Source organism: Tauraco erythrolophus, chromosome 19 (genome assembly GCF_009769465.1).
Source record: "Tauraco erythrolophus isolate bTauEry1 chromosome 19, bTauEry1.pri, whole genome shotgun sequence".
Classification (NCBI taxonomy): Eukaryota; Metazoa; Chordata; class Aves; order Musophagiformes; family Musophagidae; genus Tauraco; species Tauraco erythrolophus.
In genome coordinates this window covers 266216-283977 of record NC_141483.1, presented here as the reverse complement: position 1 = coordinate 283977, position 17762 = coordinate 266216, and the positions used below count along the sequence as shown (strand labels likewise).

Sequence of the window (17762 nt, the reverse complement as noted above, 5' to 3'; positions counted from 1 at the left end):
GCCCATTGGCAGGAAGGCCAGAAGACCATCCACAAAATTTTACTTTGTGCACTAATGTCATCAAACCCAAGAATTAAAAGACAAGTTGTACATGGAAAAGTACACGGAAGCTGAAGAAAACAGCTTATCGCAAGAGTTTCTGCATTCTTCATTCTTCACACCACAGCTCTAGCACTTTTAAATTAAAGCTGTCTTTTTTGATTTATTTTATCTTCTCAGGATGCATTAAATCTACCTCTGGCAACAACTCTGAGATAGTTCTGACCTCAGCAGCCATGCAAACTAGCATGCAAAACAATGAGGTGGGAACGTAGGCTTGGTAGGTACAAATCAGGTGGGAACGCAGACTTGGTGTATACAAATCCCTAACTTCCTCAGACTCGGAATTTGGTTTAAGAGCATTTGTTTCTTGGTACGTCTTAATTTGTGAAATGTGTATGACAAATTTGAAAAAAAAACCCATAAAAAGTGAAAGATTCCTGTGGGTACATTGACAGCAAAGCTAATTGCAACCACAGCTGAGTTAGAAAAATGTCTTGGGATTTCACAGCACTGAGTGTAACAGAACTTAGCAAGTTTTTAGGGAACATCTCTACAACTCTAAAAGCCATTTCACTGTAACTTGCTAACACTTGTTTGCTTCCCTGAATCTTAACTACAGATGAAAAAGCAAGAGAGTGAAAAAAGCTGACATGAAAGCCAGGTAAACATCTACAGAAAACAAGCCAAATACCAAAACATCTTTCGGCAAGTGAGAGGAGAACAGCAGAAGCAACCAGAACAGCAAACTCAGTCGCCTTGGTTTAACAGCCGGGGCATACGGGATGCCCACAGATACTCGAGCTTTGAGCTGAACTGCTCCCTCCAGCACATAAGCAAAGCAGGAGAGACATCTGAGCACGTGGGGTGAGCAGCCTGGGAAAACCAGAGCTTTGAGCCACCTTGCACTCACCGCTGCTTCGCCTCCTTGATCCTTTTCTTGACATCCGCCTCCTGGCGCATGGTCGCTGCCGAGTTTTGGACTTGACGCAGCATCACCTGCAAACAGGCATCGCACAGTAAAGCTGCTGCTGTGAAACTCAGGACATTAACTCACTCCTATTATTTTTTTCCCCCTTAGAGAAGATCTCAGAAATGTTTTAAATGTGAAGAACCCGTGAACAGTGAAGGGTCACAATCAGCGTGCCCTTACCTCAGGGCAGCACCTGCTGGGTTGTTTAAGCAGCTACACAGTGGCTTGGAAGAAAACGCCTAAATGTAACTAAATGTCTAAGGTAGCTGAAACCAGAGAGCAACGGAGGCACAGGGCAACATCCAGGGCACTTGGATACTGGTGTTTCCATGAGATGCCAACAGGGCTAAGCTGGTGTCACCTGCTGACCACCTGGCATCCCCGCAAGCCCTGCTCCCACCCCGTGGCAGGCTGCGGCTCAGCCTGGCCCCCCTCAAGAGGGAGCGAACAGCCCCCTGCCCAAATGCTTCAGAGCCAGCTGCACAGGCAGGGTGGGGGAACAATGGAAGAGCATCTAATTTCACTTCTGTTCAAATACCCCGTGTTCCCCTGGCCTCTTCTGCAGAGGCTGACACCAAAACCAGTGCCTGAGGGCGGGGACTGCCTTCTCACTTGGGATATACTGGAGGCTGTGGGCAGGGGAATGCCAGCACGCTCCCCGCTTGGGCTGGACACCACATGTGTGTGCCAAAGCCTGTCCCGTGGTGCTGAGACCACAGCGCTGCCCGAAGGCCGCTGGCAGCTCCCTGCCGATGGACGTCACCCGCGTGCCGGGCGCTGCCGCCGCGTGCTGGCCAGCCAGCGCTGCTCCAGGTCCCCACTCCCAAGTGTCCCTCAGCCTCGACCGTGTTGTGCTGCCCAAGCACAAGGCTCACCCTGGACTCCCGCGTGAAATCCCCTCCGAGGCGCAGCTCAAGGGCACGGGCTTTACTCTCTGCCTCGCGAGCCTTCTCCTCCGCTGAAACGCAAGGGGAGAAGGACGATGTCAGCCATTCAGCACAGACAGCGTATCGTAAGCATTCGCCTGAGGGGACTGATTTCCAGGAGCCTTTGCTGGACTGACGTACCAGGGTGCAAAGGTCACACAAAAAGGCACAAAATAAAACCTTACGTGTGGGAGGGCAGCACCGACATGTCATCTCAAACTCGGAGGTTGCAGGCAACACCAGCGTAAGAGCAGGGCTAAGCTCTGCAGGAGCATGTTTACAGAAAGGATCCGTGAGGAAGTTAGCGAGGAGCTGGAAAGAGTTAGGATGCAAGTGGCCCTGCTTGCTCTGCCCACAATTATGAAGGTGAAGAAAGGCTCTCACAAAACAAAGATTTGAGTTCAGGCTTGAAAAGGAGTTACAAAGAGGGCATCTTCCTGCAGAGATGAAGGGAAAGGACTACTCTCAGAAATGCTTTTATCTTTGATAATTGCTAAATTTTGTCTGGAAAAAGACAAATCTGTGCTACACACAAAATAGGATGCAAGGTTCTGAAAACCTACCACTACACCTGATCTTTGCACGCACAAAGTTTACCACTTCAGAAACTCCACTTTTCACTTCTCTCCCAGACTGCCAACAAGGCAATAGGTACGCACCACCCTTGTAGTGCTGAAGATTCATTCCATAAATGTCATTTTTATAGGCTGCCCAGGGAGGTGGTTGAGTCCCCGTCCCTGGATGTGTTTAAGAATAGGGTGGATGATCTACTTAGCGATATGGTTTAATGGGGATTAGGGACGGTTGGACTCGATGATCTCTAAGGTCTTTTCCAACCTAGAAATCTATGAATCTATGAATTTTCAGCCAGGAGATCCCTTCCTAAAACTGAGATACAAGGTGCTCTGGTAAATAAGCACCATGTACCTGGCATCTGCATGCCCTCCATCCAAAAGCACATTGGCTACAACCCTCTCAAGCTCCCTTTCAGGTCAGAAGCCTGATCTGCTCACAGCTGTACAAGAACCAGTTGAGTGAGTAATCTTCCTCCATCCCACAGGCTATGAGGAGCACAGGGGTAGGCACGGACTAGCAAGTAATGCCCTGCTTAGGCAGGGAAAGTCAGAGCTGCAGCTGCCACCTGCAAGCACTCAACTCAGGCACGCGTGCTGTGGATGCAGCACTGACCTCGCCGCATTGCTCCTCGTGCTCGATTCCAAGCATGGAAATTTCTGAAAGAGGATGCAGCGACACTGCAGTCTTCATGAACTGTAGAGGTTTCTAACAGAAATGGACCAGTATAAATAAAGTATGAATGGAAATGTCAATGTGCATGACGACTACTTCTAGTCATTTATCATCTCTTCAAATGAATAAAGCACAGGTTAGAAGAGTGGCACAGACACGATGTGCAAACACAACCAGTACGTGCTGAGGGGTGGTGTGGCTGACACCAAGGCGACCAGCAGGCCCACACCCCTGCAGCAGGAGGGCAGCAGCATGGTTGCAGCACATCCCCATGAGCCATCTCCCTCCCTGCTCTCCCAACAGGGAGAGACAAACTGGCTGCGAGACACCCAAAAGAAGGGAACGCAACCGTGCAGGAGTGGCCTTGCCTAGGATTTACAGAGGGCAAGGTAAGCAAGAAGACGACAGGATAGCAATTGGCTCCCAGAGATTATCAAGCACCTCTCCAAAAAGCAGCACCCAGTTGCCAGTCAGAAGGAATCCAGATCCTGCAGCCAGCGTTTGATAACCAGTATCCACCGTCCTCCATGCCATGGTCAGTATTACTTGGGAAATACATATTTTTGGTGTGTGCCAGTAAGGGACTGCAAATGGGCACGGTCAACTTACTTCGACCATTACCACAGCAATCATCTCTCCTTCCCATGCAGTGTCACATTCGAGTTTTGTCCCACCGACCCCCACAGCAGCCCGCTCCGAGGTTCACAGCAGCTTATCAAGCAAGTCACTGCAGAGCTGCACTGTGCAACCGACTTCCTCATCGAGAGGCAGCTGAAGGTGAACACACAGGAGTCTGGAGCCTGCTGAAAAAACTCGGTCCATTTAAATCAAAGCTTCTACCATGGAAGCCGGTAGGCTAAACACAACTGTGTCTGGAGGGAAGAACACAGCGGTGACCCATAAGGGCTCCACCAATGCAATGACAACCCAGAAGGCTGAGTTACCAGTCTGAGCCTTGAGGCCCTAATGGGCAGACACATGCCCTAAGTGAGACCAGCAGGATACAGCAGTTAGAACGTGCAGTCGTGTCCTGTCAGGGGACAACAGGCATGGGATACCCATGGTACTGCCAAGCAAGTCACTGGACACACTAAAATACTCCAGACTAATACCCAGTGCAGAAGATAGCTGTTAATGACTTTCAGTACTGGACACCCACGCAACTCCTCACCTTCTCTGTTTGCCTTTGTCCTGGTTTTAGCTGGGACAGAGTCAGCTCTTCTTCTTAGCAGCTAGAAGAGCTCCGTGTTTTGGTTTTGCTCAGAGGCTCACTCTGAGAAGAATGCTGATAGCAAGCTGATGTTTGTGGTTGGCACTGAGTTCTCAAGGACTTTTCAGCTTGCCATGTTCTTGCCAGTGTGCAGGAGCACAACAGGATAAGGAGGAGCATGGCTGGGACGGGGAGTCCACGACTCTCCTTACGATTTGTACTTGGATTTAGGATTGAGGCCAAACTGGGCAATTAGTATTCCACACCATGCAGCGTCATGCCCAGTATAAAAGTGAGGGTCAGCTGGAAAGAAGGGCTTTTGCCCTTCCAGGACTCTCACTCTCGGACTCTGAGTGCTCTCTCTCTCTCGGGGCCTCGCGTTCATCCGGGATTGCAGCTCCGGGACGAGAGGGGCTTTGGATACGAGGGGGTGGTGAGCATCTACCCTGTGTATTAAATCATCTGTATTAAATTGTTCTTATTTCAACCCACGGGTTTCCCGTTTTCTCCTTTAATTCTCTCCCTCATCCCTGGGGTGGGGGAGGGCGAGTGAGCGACTGTGTAGGGTTTGGTTGCCGGAGCGGCCTAACCCATGACAGCTTTTCAAACTTTGTATGAAGATTTCTGGAAACAAGGCAGTGGCAATACTGAGACGCCTCGGTGCACTAATCAGTCTTGGTTCACAAATACACAGAAAGCAGTTGATGGTCCTTCACAGCTACCTTGCCCAGGAATGGTCCTTTTTTTCCTGGTTCCATACACTCACTCAGGGATGTGGATGCTACAGCTTATTGCATGAGGCAGGAAATCAGTTCCCAGGGAATTAAGAGTGGTTTTTCCTCATCTTAGATATATGTATGCCTTCACTCCTGAGCCATGGCTCTTTTTGGGTATGCCAAAGCCATATCACTGTGGTGGTTTAGCCCAGCTGGCAGCTAAGCTACCACGCAGCTGCTTGCTCACTCCTCCTCCCCAGTGGGGTGGACAGGAGAAAAACGTAACAAAAGGCTTGAGGGTCTCGATAAGAACAGGGAGAGATCACCCACCAACCATGGCCATGGGCAGAACAGACTCAGCTTGGGGAAAAATCAATTTAATGAGTTACCAGTTCATTCAGAGATCATAACGAGAAACAAAGCCAGATCTCAAAAACACACCTTCCCCCCACCCCTCCCTTCCTCCCAGCTCTATCTCCTCCTTCCAGCAGTGCTGGGGGACAGGGAATGGTGGTTGGGGTCAGTCTGTCACAAGTTGTTGCTGCTGCTCCTCCCTCTTCAGGGGAAGGACTCCTCACACTCTTTCCCTGCTCCAGCGTGGGGTCCCTTCTCATGGGAGGCAGCTTTCCACAAACTTTTCCAACATGACTCCTTCCCATGGAATCTATTCCCTGGATTCAGACTCTTCCAGCACGGGCTTTTTGCACAGTCATGGCTTCTCAAGGCAGCCACCCATGCCAGTGTGGGGTCTGCCACAGACTGCAGATGCACGGCTGCTCCACTGGTAATCTCCAGCTGTGTGGGGCCCTTTCCCACAGAGACAATCCGCTACGAACTCCTTCGGGCACAGGCATCTCTGCTCCGGCATGGGGTCCTCCACGGGCTGGGAGCAGATCTCTGCTCCATCAATAATCTCCGTGGGCTGCAGGGAGACAGCCTGCTGTCTCTCCAGGGGCTGCAGCGGAATCTCAGCTCCGGCACACCTCCTCCCGCTCCATCTTCCCTGCACAGACACTGTCCTTGGTGTCTGCGTGGCCATTTCTCTCGGACCTTGGCCCTCTCTGCTGCAGCGGCACTGGGCCCAACTGGCCCCACGAAGGCACTTCCGAGCGCTCCGAGCCGCACCGCCGCAGCCACCCCCAGCCAAGTGGCCGGAGCAAGGTCCAGCCCCCCCCCCCCACTCCTCTCTTCACCGCAGTCCTGCATTGCCGGGGGTCTCTTCGTCCCCTTCTTAAATATGTTATTCACAGAGGTGCTGATGGACTCGGCCCCAGCCAGAGGCTGGTCCAGCCAGGCCAGAGGCACGTCTGACGACTTTTGGAGCCAGGGAAGCTTCTCACAGCTCCTTACTGGGGCTATCCCTGTAGCCCCTCTCCTGCTACCAAAACCCCACCACGGTCACCAATAGTCACAGCTGCCCATACGACTTTATTTTTTTCTTTTTTTCCCCTCCTACAGCTATGTTTTGGTTATGGTAAATTTTGGTTCAACAAGCTCATAAGCTGCTTCCAGAGACTCATCAATCCCTCAGCAGAGTTCTACAGTGTGACGGATTCCAAGCCATCCCTGGCAGGCAGCCACGGCGTAACGAAACTGCGGCTGGCTCAGCTGAGACCCACAGTTCCTCACACCTCTATTGGGCTTGTGTGGCAAGGTTTTGGTAGCGGGGGGGCTACAGGGGTGGCTTCTGTGAGGAGCTGCTGGAAGCTGCCCCTATGTCTGGCAGAGCCAATGCCAGCTGGCTCCAAGATGGTCCCGCTGCTGGCCAAGGCCAAGCCCATCAGTGACGGTGGTAGCATCTCTGTGATAATGTACTGAAGAAGGGAAGAAACCACCTGTGCAACAGCAACTGCAGCCAGAGAGAGGAGTGAGAATGTGTGAGAGAAACAGCCCTGCAGACACCATGGTCAGTGAGGAAGGGGAGGGAGGAGGTGCTCCAAGCACCAGAGCAGAGATTTCCATGCAGCCCATGGTGAAGACCATGGTGAGGCAGGCTGTCCCCCTGCAGCTCACGGAGGTCCATGGTGGAGCAGATATCTACTTGCAGCCCATGGAGGACGCCACGCTGGAGCAGGTTGATGCCCAAAGGAGGCTGTGACCCCATGGGAAGCCTGTGCTAGAGCAGGCTCCTGGCAGGATCTGTTGACCTATGGAAAGAGGAGCCCACACTGGAGCAGGTTTGCTGGCAGGACTTGTGACCCTGTGGGACACCCGCACTGGAGCAGCCTGTTTCCTGAAGGACAGCACCCTGTGGAAGGGACCCACCCTGGAGCAGTTAATGAGGAACTGTAGTGTATGGGAAGGACTCACGTCAGAGAAGTTTGTGGAGGACTGTCTCCTGTGGGAGGGACCCCATGCTGGAGCAGGGAAAGAGTGAGGAGTCCTTCCTCTGAGGAGGAAGGTGCAGCAGAAACACCATGGGATGAACTGACCTCATTTCCCAACTGCTGCGCCACTGAGCGGGAGAAGGTCAAGAATTTGGGAGTAAAGTTGAGCCAGTAAGAAAGAAGCAGTGGGGGAAAGGTGTTTTTAAGATCTGGCTTTATTTCTCATTATCCTACTCTGATTTGACTGGTAATAAATTAAACTGATTTCCCCAAGGTGAGACTGTCTTGCCCGTGGCAGTAACTGCTGAGTGATCTCTCCCTGTCCTGACCTCGATACACTTTCACTCCTCTGTCCAGTTGCGGAGGGGCAGCGATAGAGCGGCTTTGGTGGGCACCCGGCACCCAGTCAGGGTCAACCCACCACAACGACGCATCCCTAGTTTTGAAAGAGAAAGCTGCAAATCATTCCCCAGTGAAGATCCCTCCGAAGAGCAGTGTGTGCCCTCAAGAGAAAACGTATGTTGGAGATAATGAGAAACCAATTTTTTCTATCAACAGCAGAACAAGAGAAATTGGTTGTTACAGATTAAATTCATTTTCCCAGAAGCAAAGAGATGGGATCTATGACATTGAAGCTGAGGTTAATGCTACAAGAATGTTCTAGTCCTGGAGGCTTCACGTGATCAAATCTTGCACAAAAGTCTGAGGTCTGCTGCGAGTTTTCACCACCGTGTTCAAAGCCCTTTGCTCAGCACCTACTTCATCACCAGAGGCAGTGGGCTAGCTTTGGTGATGAAAAGGAGTTTATGTTTCCGTGCCAATGGTATCTGTTCTTAGCACTGGGACACCCAGCAGCAGCATTCTTCAACGTCAAGGCACTAAAGCTCACTTTTTAAACATCATGAAGGCCTCATGGACTGCTGCAAGAAAGAAGCCTCTCTAAATCATGTGATTTGCACCTTCTTGAAGGCAATGCCAGTGTGTGTTGAACACCTGCTTTGGCTATAGGACTCAATCTGACAAATAAACTCATCTACGAGGATTGAGGCACAGGACAAAATCTGCTTAAACTCCATAGTTTCAAGTCTATCTTCTTAGGTTGCACTTCATAAAGGAGGAACAGAGAACACAGAAATTTACACACTTTCATTTTGCTGCTTTGCTTTGGACAGGATCAAAAACACGCCGCCCTTAATGACTCTGCACAGGCTGAACGTGGCACCGTCACTGGTGCATCTGACCCATGCACGGACACGTGCCTAGAGCAGCTCCTACACAGGGAGAGAGGACACAAGCCTCTGATTTACGAAGTGGACTTATGAAACCCACCAGAAAATAAAGGTCAATATGTCTTACAACTTCCCAGATTCCTCCTTCACTACAGCATTTTCCCATCAGGGGGGTAAGCGAGACTACTTTGTATGTTAAATTTGTGCAAATTTAATGAAGTTATATGCCACATTTATATGCTTATGTCATTTCCCTTTGCTGAATACCCAATAATGTCAAATTGGGTTTCTCCTGAGGACTTACAGGACTTAGCAGGGAGGGAAGACTAGATGGAGAAAAGGTATGCCCAGAAGGGGAAAAAATTCCCAAGAAACAAACCAGGACTCTCTTGTACACCCAGATCAATCACTTTACATCAAGTGACAGAATAAATATCTATTTTTTGAACAATTGCCTCAACAGGGAAGGAGCAGAAGGAGAACAGTACCAAAAGCTAAAGATATGCAAAAAGTGAGAGCAGAGGTGCAGGGTAACAGCTTAGCCAGGCCTCAGATGGAGCAACAGCAGACAGCTGTGACTCTAAGGGTTACTCTGTACACGTATTCCCCAGAAGAAGCGGTCTTAGGGAACAATGTACATTGCTTCCATTGCATGGAAGTAAGTCTGGGTCATCCACAGTCGCCGTAATAACTAATTTCCTGAGCAACCACAATGATCACAGAAGCAAGCAATTTCAGGCCATATCCAGCAAGGCAGCCTCTTTCAGTTCTTTCTGTGCTACAGCAAAGCAGGATGCATGTGCACCGCGAAGACTCACCTATCTTTGCCATGTGCTCTGCTTTCTTCACCTCTTGCTCTGCACGGGTCTTGAAACGGTTTGAAGTATATTTGTACATCCTGCAGTGATCAAAACTTATTAATCAGCAAACTCAGCAGCAAGGTCAAACCAAGATTTCATCACTGTATGTGAGAATAAGGTCTCTACATGTACTCTACTCTTCTCAATAGATTCAACAAATGGAGGAGGAGGTCTACATATCAGGAACTGGGCATTTTTGGACGCGGTTAGGCAAAAACTTAAGTCACAGATGCTTTAGTAGCAGATGCAACCACACTATCCCCTTCTGCTTTAGCTGGTGGGGGCGAAATACACCCATATTCTTGGAGGAAATCCCAAGGTTCAGAGGAGTAAATTCTTCAGAAGCAGAAAGGAGGTGTTAACATACACATGGAAAGCTTCTCAAAAACCAAACCTCCCACTACGGATAAATAATCCTTCCTTTCTCCCGCCAACAGCTGTGCACAAGCGCGGTCTGACCACGCAGGCTCCACGCAGGGCTAGCTCAAAGCCTCTAAGTGGCAGAGCAGCTCCCTGAATGGAGCTCCAAGTTCCAGGACATTTCTGTACGCTGCACGTCTGACTCACGACCTTGCAAAGTGCTGGAGCTGCAGTGGCTCGTTTCACCTTCCCTGAATCACAGCACAGCAAAGGCAGACGACAGCGTGACTGCCTACTGCAGAGGGAAAGAGGCAAGCATGTACAAGAGGCAGAAGCTCTTGAGAATGCATCGTGTCTGTGCAAAGGCACGCAATTGGGGAAGAGGAGATGACACCAAGAAGGATTATCAGAGCCTGCAGGAACTCAAACTGCCTTAAGACACAAGGTTTTGGAGGTATCAAGAGGAAAATCCCATCTCAAATAACTTTTTATGAAAAAAATAAGCCTCTCCAGCATTCAGCCAAAGCCACTAGAAACGCTGTTTTTACAGAGAGAGGCAGAAACACCTAACAACCGAAGGCCTGACTGACCAACTCATTAATGCAGGAGGGACCACGTTTAGATCCCAACGAGAGACAAGATTCCCCCAGATGGCAGATCATTTCTCATGGATCCTGATAGATTACCTTGCACTGATGGAAAATTTCATTTAGCTTTATTTCTCTGGGCAAGCACACACGGATGTCGATACCGATGTCAGAAATAGTCTCACCAACAGAAATCTCTTGTTCCCAAATCCAGAAAATTCACACTAAAAAGCACAGTCCACTTCAATACATTTCTGCATTTACTAAACTCATTTTCTGCTATTCATAAGGATCTCCTCACTGGGAAAAAGCAGGCAGGTGCTAACTCTTCCACAAGTCACCCAATAACCATGTTAGGAGATGCAGAGTCAGGTTTTTGGTGGGGCTGTCTCCTCAAATTTACTTAAGGGTGATTAAAGCTACCTGGGGCCAAGAGACAGAACACATTCTGAAAACCAGACTGCTTTCAACATGTTGGCATAATTAAATTACCTCATCCACATCCCACCTGACTTTCCTGAGGGGGGAAAAAAAAAAGAAAAAAAAAAGAGAAGCAGGGTGAAGCTGAACTATCTCAACATGCCGAGCTCCTGAGGCAGGGCAGTACACGATGGGGACCTTACAGGCAGCACCTCCTTTGCAACAGGGTGCAGTGCAAGCAACTGCAGGGTGTCCCAGATAGGCACCGTGAGCCATCACCATGCCCACCCTGCTGCTTCACTTTCTTTTCCAACACTAAATGACTCCAGTCTCAGCCAGGAAAGCCTCTCCAGTAAAGGTGAACGGAAACAGGTCAGACAGACAAAAAGTCTGCAGGACACAATAGTAAAACTCTCTCCCAGCTTCCAGATGTTCATTACGACTGCCTCGGAGCGCCCTTGTGAAGGGGCACCTTGCACATGGCCTGGCTGCTTCTATCTGCACGGCCCGTGCTGCTTAACGAGCCCAAGCAGTTGCTGTGGGAGGGACCAGACGGAAGCAATCCTCCAAGAAACACCAGCCATTCCCAGGAGGCTGCTGCCGTGGTATCATGCCTGCGAACACTGGCGAAGGATCTGCACAAACACAGCCTGCCTCAGCCACCAGGACTTTACAGGCTCCAGAAAGGTACGGAGAAGCCTCTACCCACAAAAACATGGCTTCCAGAAAAGGCAGAGGACAAAAGAGAAAGTAGTGCCCCGCTCAGGAGACGAGCTGTTATTCCTGACAAAGAGCAGTGCAATGGCAGCAAATCCTCAATTTTCAGTAAAGGCACTTAAATACCTTAAAGCCCAGGACAGATTTCCCTTCTTTGGTCTGGAACACTGACCCACTAGCCTGCAGACAAGCCACTGCACAAGCTTTTCCTTCAGAGGTGAAGGCAATCTGACCTACAGCCCTACTGCAGGAGCAGAGCCACCACCTCCTGAAGGCAATCCTCCTGAGCAGACCCTGAAAGCAGACCCGAGGGCAAAGAGAGAAGCTGATGGCCAAACCTACCAATGCCCAACTAAGGCACGAAAGCATCACTTCAGACAGAGACATCTGGCCCAAAGCTCACCGAGAAGCATGTAAAAAGACCGCAATCAGGAGCCTTTTGTCAGCTGACCATCAGGGAATGACGTGCCCTTTGCATGCCAGGAACAGACCTTCGTATAAAACCAATGACATGGATGGACAGAGGTATCTCCATACTGACGGATGGATGGCGTTCCCTTACTGCACCGTTCCCTGGCCTTTATCAGCAGGATATGAATAAAGTAACACCTGTTGAGGCTCAGGCATCACGACACTTCCCCAAAGACTGGCAAAGAGCCCTCGAGCACATACTACACACAGCACACTGTCTACTTGGGCTGTACGACAGGAGAACCTTCCCTGCCTGTCACCCATCCCTTTGCTGGACCAGGAAAGTTCAGCAGTCACCTGGCCTAGGCTACTGAGGCTCTGCAAAAACCAGTCATGCTAAAGAGCTGAGCATCGCTGCCGCATCAGCTGTGTTCTCTAAAGGAACACCTTCGTGGTCCCACACTTCCCCTGTGCGCTGCCATACGGATCAGAGCCCCTACACAGGTGCCGGGGAGGAGCAGTGACCTGCAGAGTACTCAAAGCCCAGCACCTAAATGGGGATTCACGAGCTCTGGCTCCAACTCTAAAGGGAAAAATCCATAAGCAAAGCAATTCCAAAGCATAATCTTTTCAGCAAGTTCAAGGAGAAAAAAAAGAAAAAAAATCACCTACAGCTGTAAAAGCAGAGTAACCCCCCTCTCAGAATGGTCTGATTTACTGGTTTTCCCTCAGGAAAGAGTGGCTGAGGGCAGACTAAGCTCTGCTCAGGTGTCTAAGAACAAAAGACTGAATTTTGACAACCTGTCCCAAGCACGGGGTAGGCACCTACCCCAGGGGCTGTGCTGGCTCTCAGAACCCACGATAAAGGCTTTGATGGCTCGTCCTGATGGCCACGCAGCTTCTGGAGCCCAAACCTGGCGTCAGGACCCTGAGACCAGAAGGAAGCAGTGGAGACTCTCTCCAGAAAGACCCGGTAAGGCTATGATAATTGCCCCAAGTCCAAGATCTACACTGGGCTCTACAGGAAGGCCTTGTTTGCACAGTCTTTACTACTTTGCTGCAGGAGTGGGGATTTTAAATGACAACATCTGTAGTGCTGGGGAATTTTTACTGGCCTCCCACCATACGCCGTTCTACAAGGAGTCTGCAAAGATGTGGCAAAAGCAGACTGGTATTCTGAGCGGCAGGTACTGGGGCCGGTGCTGTTTAACATCTTTATCAGTGATGTGGACAATGGGATGGCATGCACCCTCAGCAAGTTTGCTAAGTTCAACAAGGCCAAGTGCAAGGTCCTGCGTGTGAGTTGGGGCAACCTCAAGCACAAGTACAGGCTGGGAGGAGAATGGATTGAGAGCAGCCCTGAGGAGAAGGACTTGGGGGTGTTGGTGGATGAGAAGCTCACCATGAGCTGGCAATGTGCATTTGCAGCTCAGAAAGCCAACCGTGTCCTGGGCTGCATCCAAAGCAGCGTGGGCAGCAGGTTGAGGGAAGTGATTCTGCCCCTCTGCTCTGCTCTCCTGAGAGACCCCACCTGGAACACCTGAGGAAGTGTGGTCTGGATGATCAGATAGCGAGGTGGATTGTGAACTGGCTGAAGGATAGAAGCCAGAGAGTAGCGGTCAATGGGACAGAGTCCAGTTGGAGGCCTGTATCCAGTGGAGTCCCTCAAGGGTCAGTACTGGGACCTGTATTGTTCAACATATTCATTGATGATTTGGATGAGGGAATAGAGTGCATGGTCAGCAAGTTTGCTGATGACACTAAACTGGGAAGAGTGGCTGACACACCAGAAGGCTGTGCTGCCATTCAGAGAGACCTGCGCAGGCTGGAGAGTTGGGCGGGGAGAAATTTAATGAAATACAACAAGGGCAAGTGTAGAGTCTTGCATCTGGGTAAGAACAACCCCATGTACCAGTACAAGTTGGGGACTGAACTGCTGGGGAACAGCACAGGGGAAAGGGACCTGGGGGTCCTGGTGGACAGCAGGATGACCATGAGCCAGCAATGTGCCCTTGTGGCCAAGAAGGCCAGTGGCATCCTGGGGTGTATTAGAAGGGGTGTGGTTAGTAGGTCGAGAGAGGTTCTCCTCCCCCTCTACTCTGCCCTGGTGAGGCCGCATCTGGAATATTGTGTCCAGTTCTGGGCCCCTCAGTTCAAGGACAAGGAACTGCTGGAGAGAGTCCAGCGCAGGGCCACAAAGATGATTAAGGGAGTGGAGCATCTCCCTGATGAGGAAAGGCTGAGGGAGCTGGGTCTCTTTAGCTTGGAGGAGACTGAGGGGAGACCTCATTAATGTTTATAAATATGGAAAGGGTGACTGTCATGAGGATGGAGCCAGGCTCTTCTCACTGGCATCCAATGACACAACAAGGGGAAATGGATATAAGCTGGAACATAGGAGGTTCCGCTTAAACATGAGGAAGAACTTCTTCCCAGTAAGGATAGCAGAACACTGGAACAGGCTGCCCAGAGACATTGTGGAGTCTCCTTCTGTGGAGATGTTCCAAACCCGCCTGGATATGTTCTTGTGTGATCTGATGTAGGTGGTCCTGCTCCGGCAGGGGGATTGGACTAGATGATCCTTTGAGGTCCCTTCCAATCCCTGACATTCTGTGATTCTGTGTGATTTTACGATTTATTAGATACAGCTGCACCAGCACTGATCCCGTAAGCATCAGCATGGGGCACCTAAACCCAGCACCGGGTTCATCCCTCAGCAGCAGCTCTGTTTACCGTAACTGGCCCCTGAGCACTTGGCATTACACCACTGTTATGAGACAACACCACAGCATTTCTTATCTCATCAGCCAGTGTAACCCATTCTGTGGTTGGGCCTTCTTGCCCTCCATGCCACATCATTCCCTGGTCACAAATCACCATTGCTGAGCAGTTACAATTTGAATTTCCCCTTCTACGGCTGCAACAATTCCCCAGAAAAAATGAAAAATAGATACAGAACAGGTGGTAGGGACCCAGAAGAGCTGCTAAGTTGTCTAAAACCAATTTTCTTTTCAACAGAAAACAGTCCTATGATATACAACAAGATTCTCATATTATTCCTCCCCAGACATTGACTACTGATGACTTGGAAAAGGAGATTCTGAGGCAGATGAACATCTGGGGTAGCCTGGTCCACACTAAATTCTCATGACAATGCTAGCACCATCCCATAGAAATGGCATCTGTCTGAGTCTCGCAAGTAGCTGGTCTCTGATGAGATAAAAACCTGTGCCCTCCTCTGCTTTCTTTCCATAGTGCTTTAGCTGGACTGCAGCACAAGAGGAAGCAGCACATGGCACTCACATGTAGGCAAAATGCAGTCAGAATTCAGGGATTCTCCACCCAGCGTATCAGGATTTACGGTGGCGAGCAAGCACCTGCTGACTGCCTTCTACAACGAAACAGCCGGCTTGCTCCACAAGCGGGGAGCAGAGGATGCAACATCCCTTGGCGTCGGTCAAGTTTCTGACACCATTTCACACGTTTCCATTTAAGAAGCTGGGGAAGCACGAGCTTGACAGACAGACAGACCATGCTGCAAGTCAAAACCAGCTGGGCTCACAGGGCAGCACTCGGCAGCTCGACATCAGATCGCCGTTAGCAGAAGTACCTGACGGGCTGACAGCAGGGCTGTTCTACTGAACCCCTACTGCAACCGAAACGTTGAACTAAGCCCACTGCAGATACTCTACACAATTACTACTATTTTAATACGACACATCATGTTACGGTATCTAGAATGCAGCCTGTGTGCTCCCAGGGACAGAAGAACATTATTGTCTCAGGCAGACTTAAATACACGTTTTCCTCTCCTCTCCCATCATAACCTTTTCCAGTTCCTGTTAAGCCAACTGGCAGCACACAGCTCGCTTCCAGATTTTTTGTTTAAGGGAATTTAAAAGGAAGACAGGAAAAGGGACTTCCCAATCTCTTTTCAAACTCAGATTAGCTACATATAAAAGTTAATTTTCAAAGCAACCGTTTCAAAGTGCTCAGTCAAGTTTCTTTTCAGTAATAATTCTAACACCCATCGTCTGTATTTCCTTGTCCTACTTAAAAAAGGTGACCCAAGTTTTGTATGGATATGGCACTTGAACAACCAGTATCGTCATTTCTTTGTTTGCTCTGAAAGGGAGCCAAATCGCACAAATTACTCACGCAGTTTTCAAAGGCGTCAGATCTGCCGCTATCTGCCTCGTTCTCCATTATGTCAACACCACACCCCCTCCTCTTACAAACTGTTCCCGTGGTTTTAACACGGAATTATGCAGGATACACCTGGAGAGCAAAATGCTAAGCCTTTTCTGTAAGGAAACTCCAAAAGGTCCCGCGTGTCTGCAGACTCTGGGTCCCAACCTTACCTTGGCTTGTACAGGCAGCACGAAAGTCGTTTGGTTTGCACTTTGTGTCCGTTGATGAAGATCCTCATTCTGGGATCGATATAAAGCACGGCAGCATAGGCACGGAAGGAGCGGCGCTCAGGCTTTCTGCAAGAGAGGGGTGCTTACAGACACTGAGCACTTTCATCAGCTTTTCCTGGTAGGACCACCAGCAGACATTCTCCCAGTCTGACCCAGGTAGCCCAAAGATGACGCCATCGATTCACTCCCTGAGTAATCAGCGTCTCTTCAGCCAGAGCGCTCATCTTGGAGTCTCTTTCAGTCTGCATTCCACTTCTCTCCTTCACAGTTTTCTCCCCTTCATTCCCCTCCAATTAAGAAAAGCCATGACATCCTACTGTCACAGAGCCTCCTCCTCTATCCAAACCAGTTTCTCAGGGACAAAACCAGTAAGATTCTCATTTACCAATACACTACCACCCAGGAGCCAAGTGACCAGCAGAAGCACCTCCCCATGCTGCTCTGCACCACCTTTGATGTATTTTAAGCCACCTATGGCAGGATTCACACCTCATGCAAGTGCAACCGTTACCATCTCAGCTCACAGCCATCTACCTCAAAACATGCCAAAGAGACCACCTTCAGCAAGAAAGCTAGGTTAAAAAAAAGGCCTATTTGTCCTGGTTTTGCTGGGATAGCATCATAGAATCAGTTTTCTGTTCAGAAAAGCTGCATTTCTAAAGCAAGCCGCGTTTTTAAGAAGGCTGCAGCCCCAATTCGGTCAGAACAAAGCTGATAAGGCACTGGGGTTCAGTTTGTAGGCAGCCGTGGTTCGCTGGCTACGTAGTGGTCAAGGACTTTTCACCTTGCCTTTGCTAGCGACCGGATGTCCAGGAACCTGGGGGGAGCGTGGCCAGGGCGACTGACACCTAAACTGGCACAGGGGCATTCCGTACCATGTAATGTCACGCTCACTATGAATCAGGAAGTTTGCTGGGGACGGCCTCTCTCTCTCTCAATGGTTGCTGCCCCCGAGGGTCTTACCTGCCATTCTGCCCCCAAGGCCTACTCTCTCTCTCCCCCTCGGGACTGGGGTTTCAGGCTTTTCCTGCTCTAGGATCACTAGCTGGGAATGGGCTGGACACTGGTCAGCAGGTGGTGAGCAACTGCACCATACATCACTCATCTGTATATATTATTATTAATTTAATTTTATTTCAATTATTAAATAGTTCTTATCTCAACCCATGGGTCCTTCTTCCTTCTCCCTGATTCCCCTTCTCGAGTGGGGAGGGGTCACTGGGTAACAGAACAGCTGGATACTGTTTAGCCCCAGATACGGGCTAAACACAGACACTACTTTAATTACCACACAGCTACGTTAAGGGAGGCTTTCCTT

The 17762-nt window shown here is 49.9% G+C and overlaps 1 protein-coding gene across 1 annotated transcript in view; it reads right to left on the bottom strand.

Annotated features, from left to right (window-relative positions):
- MORC2 (MORC family CW-type zinc finger 2) overlaps positions 1-17762 on the bottom strand; it is a 49745-nt gene that overhangs the window by 15686 nt on the left and 16297 nt on the right. The window contains 4 exon segments of the mRNA XM_086623465.1: positions 953-1038; positions 1888-1970; positions 9487-9566; positions 16385-16510. Coding sequence (XP_086479591.1) covers positions 953-1038; positions 1888-1970; positions 9487-9566; positions 16385-16510 — 375 coding nt within the window.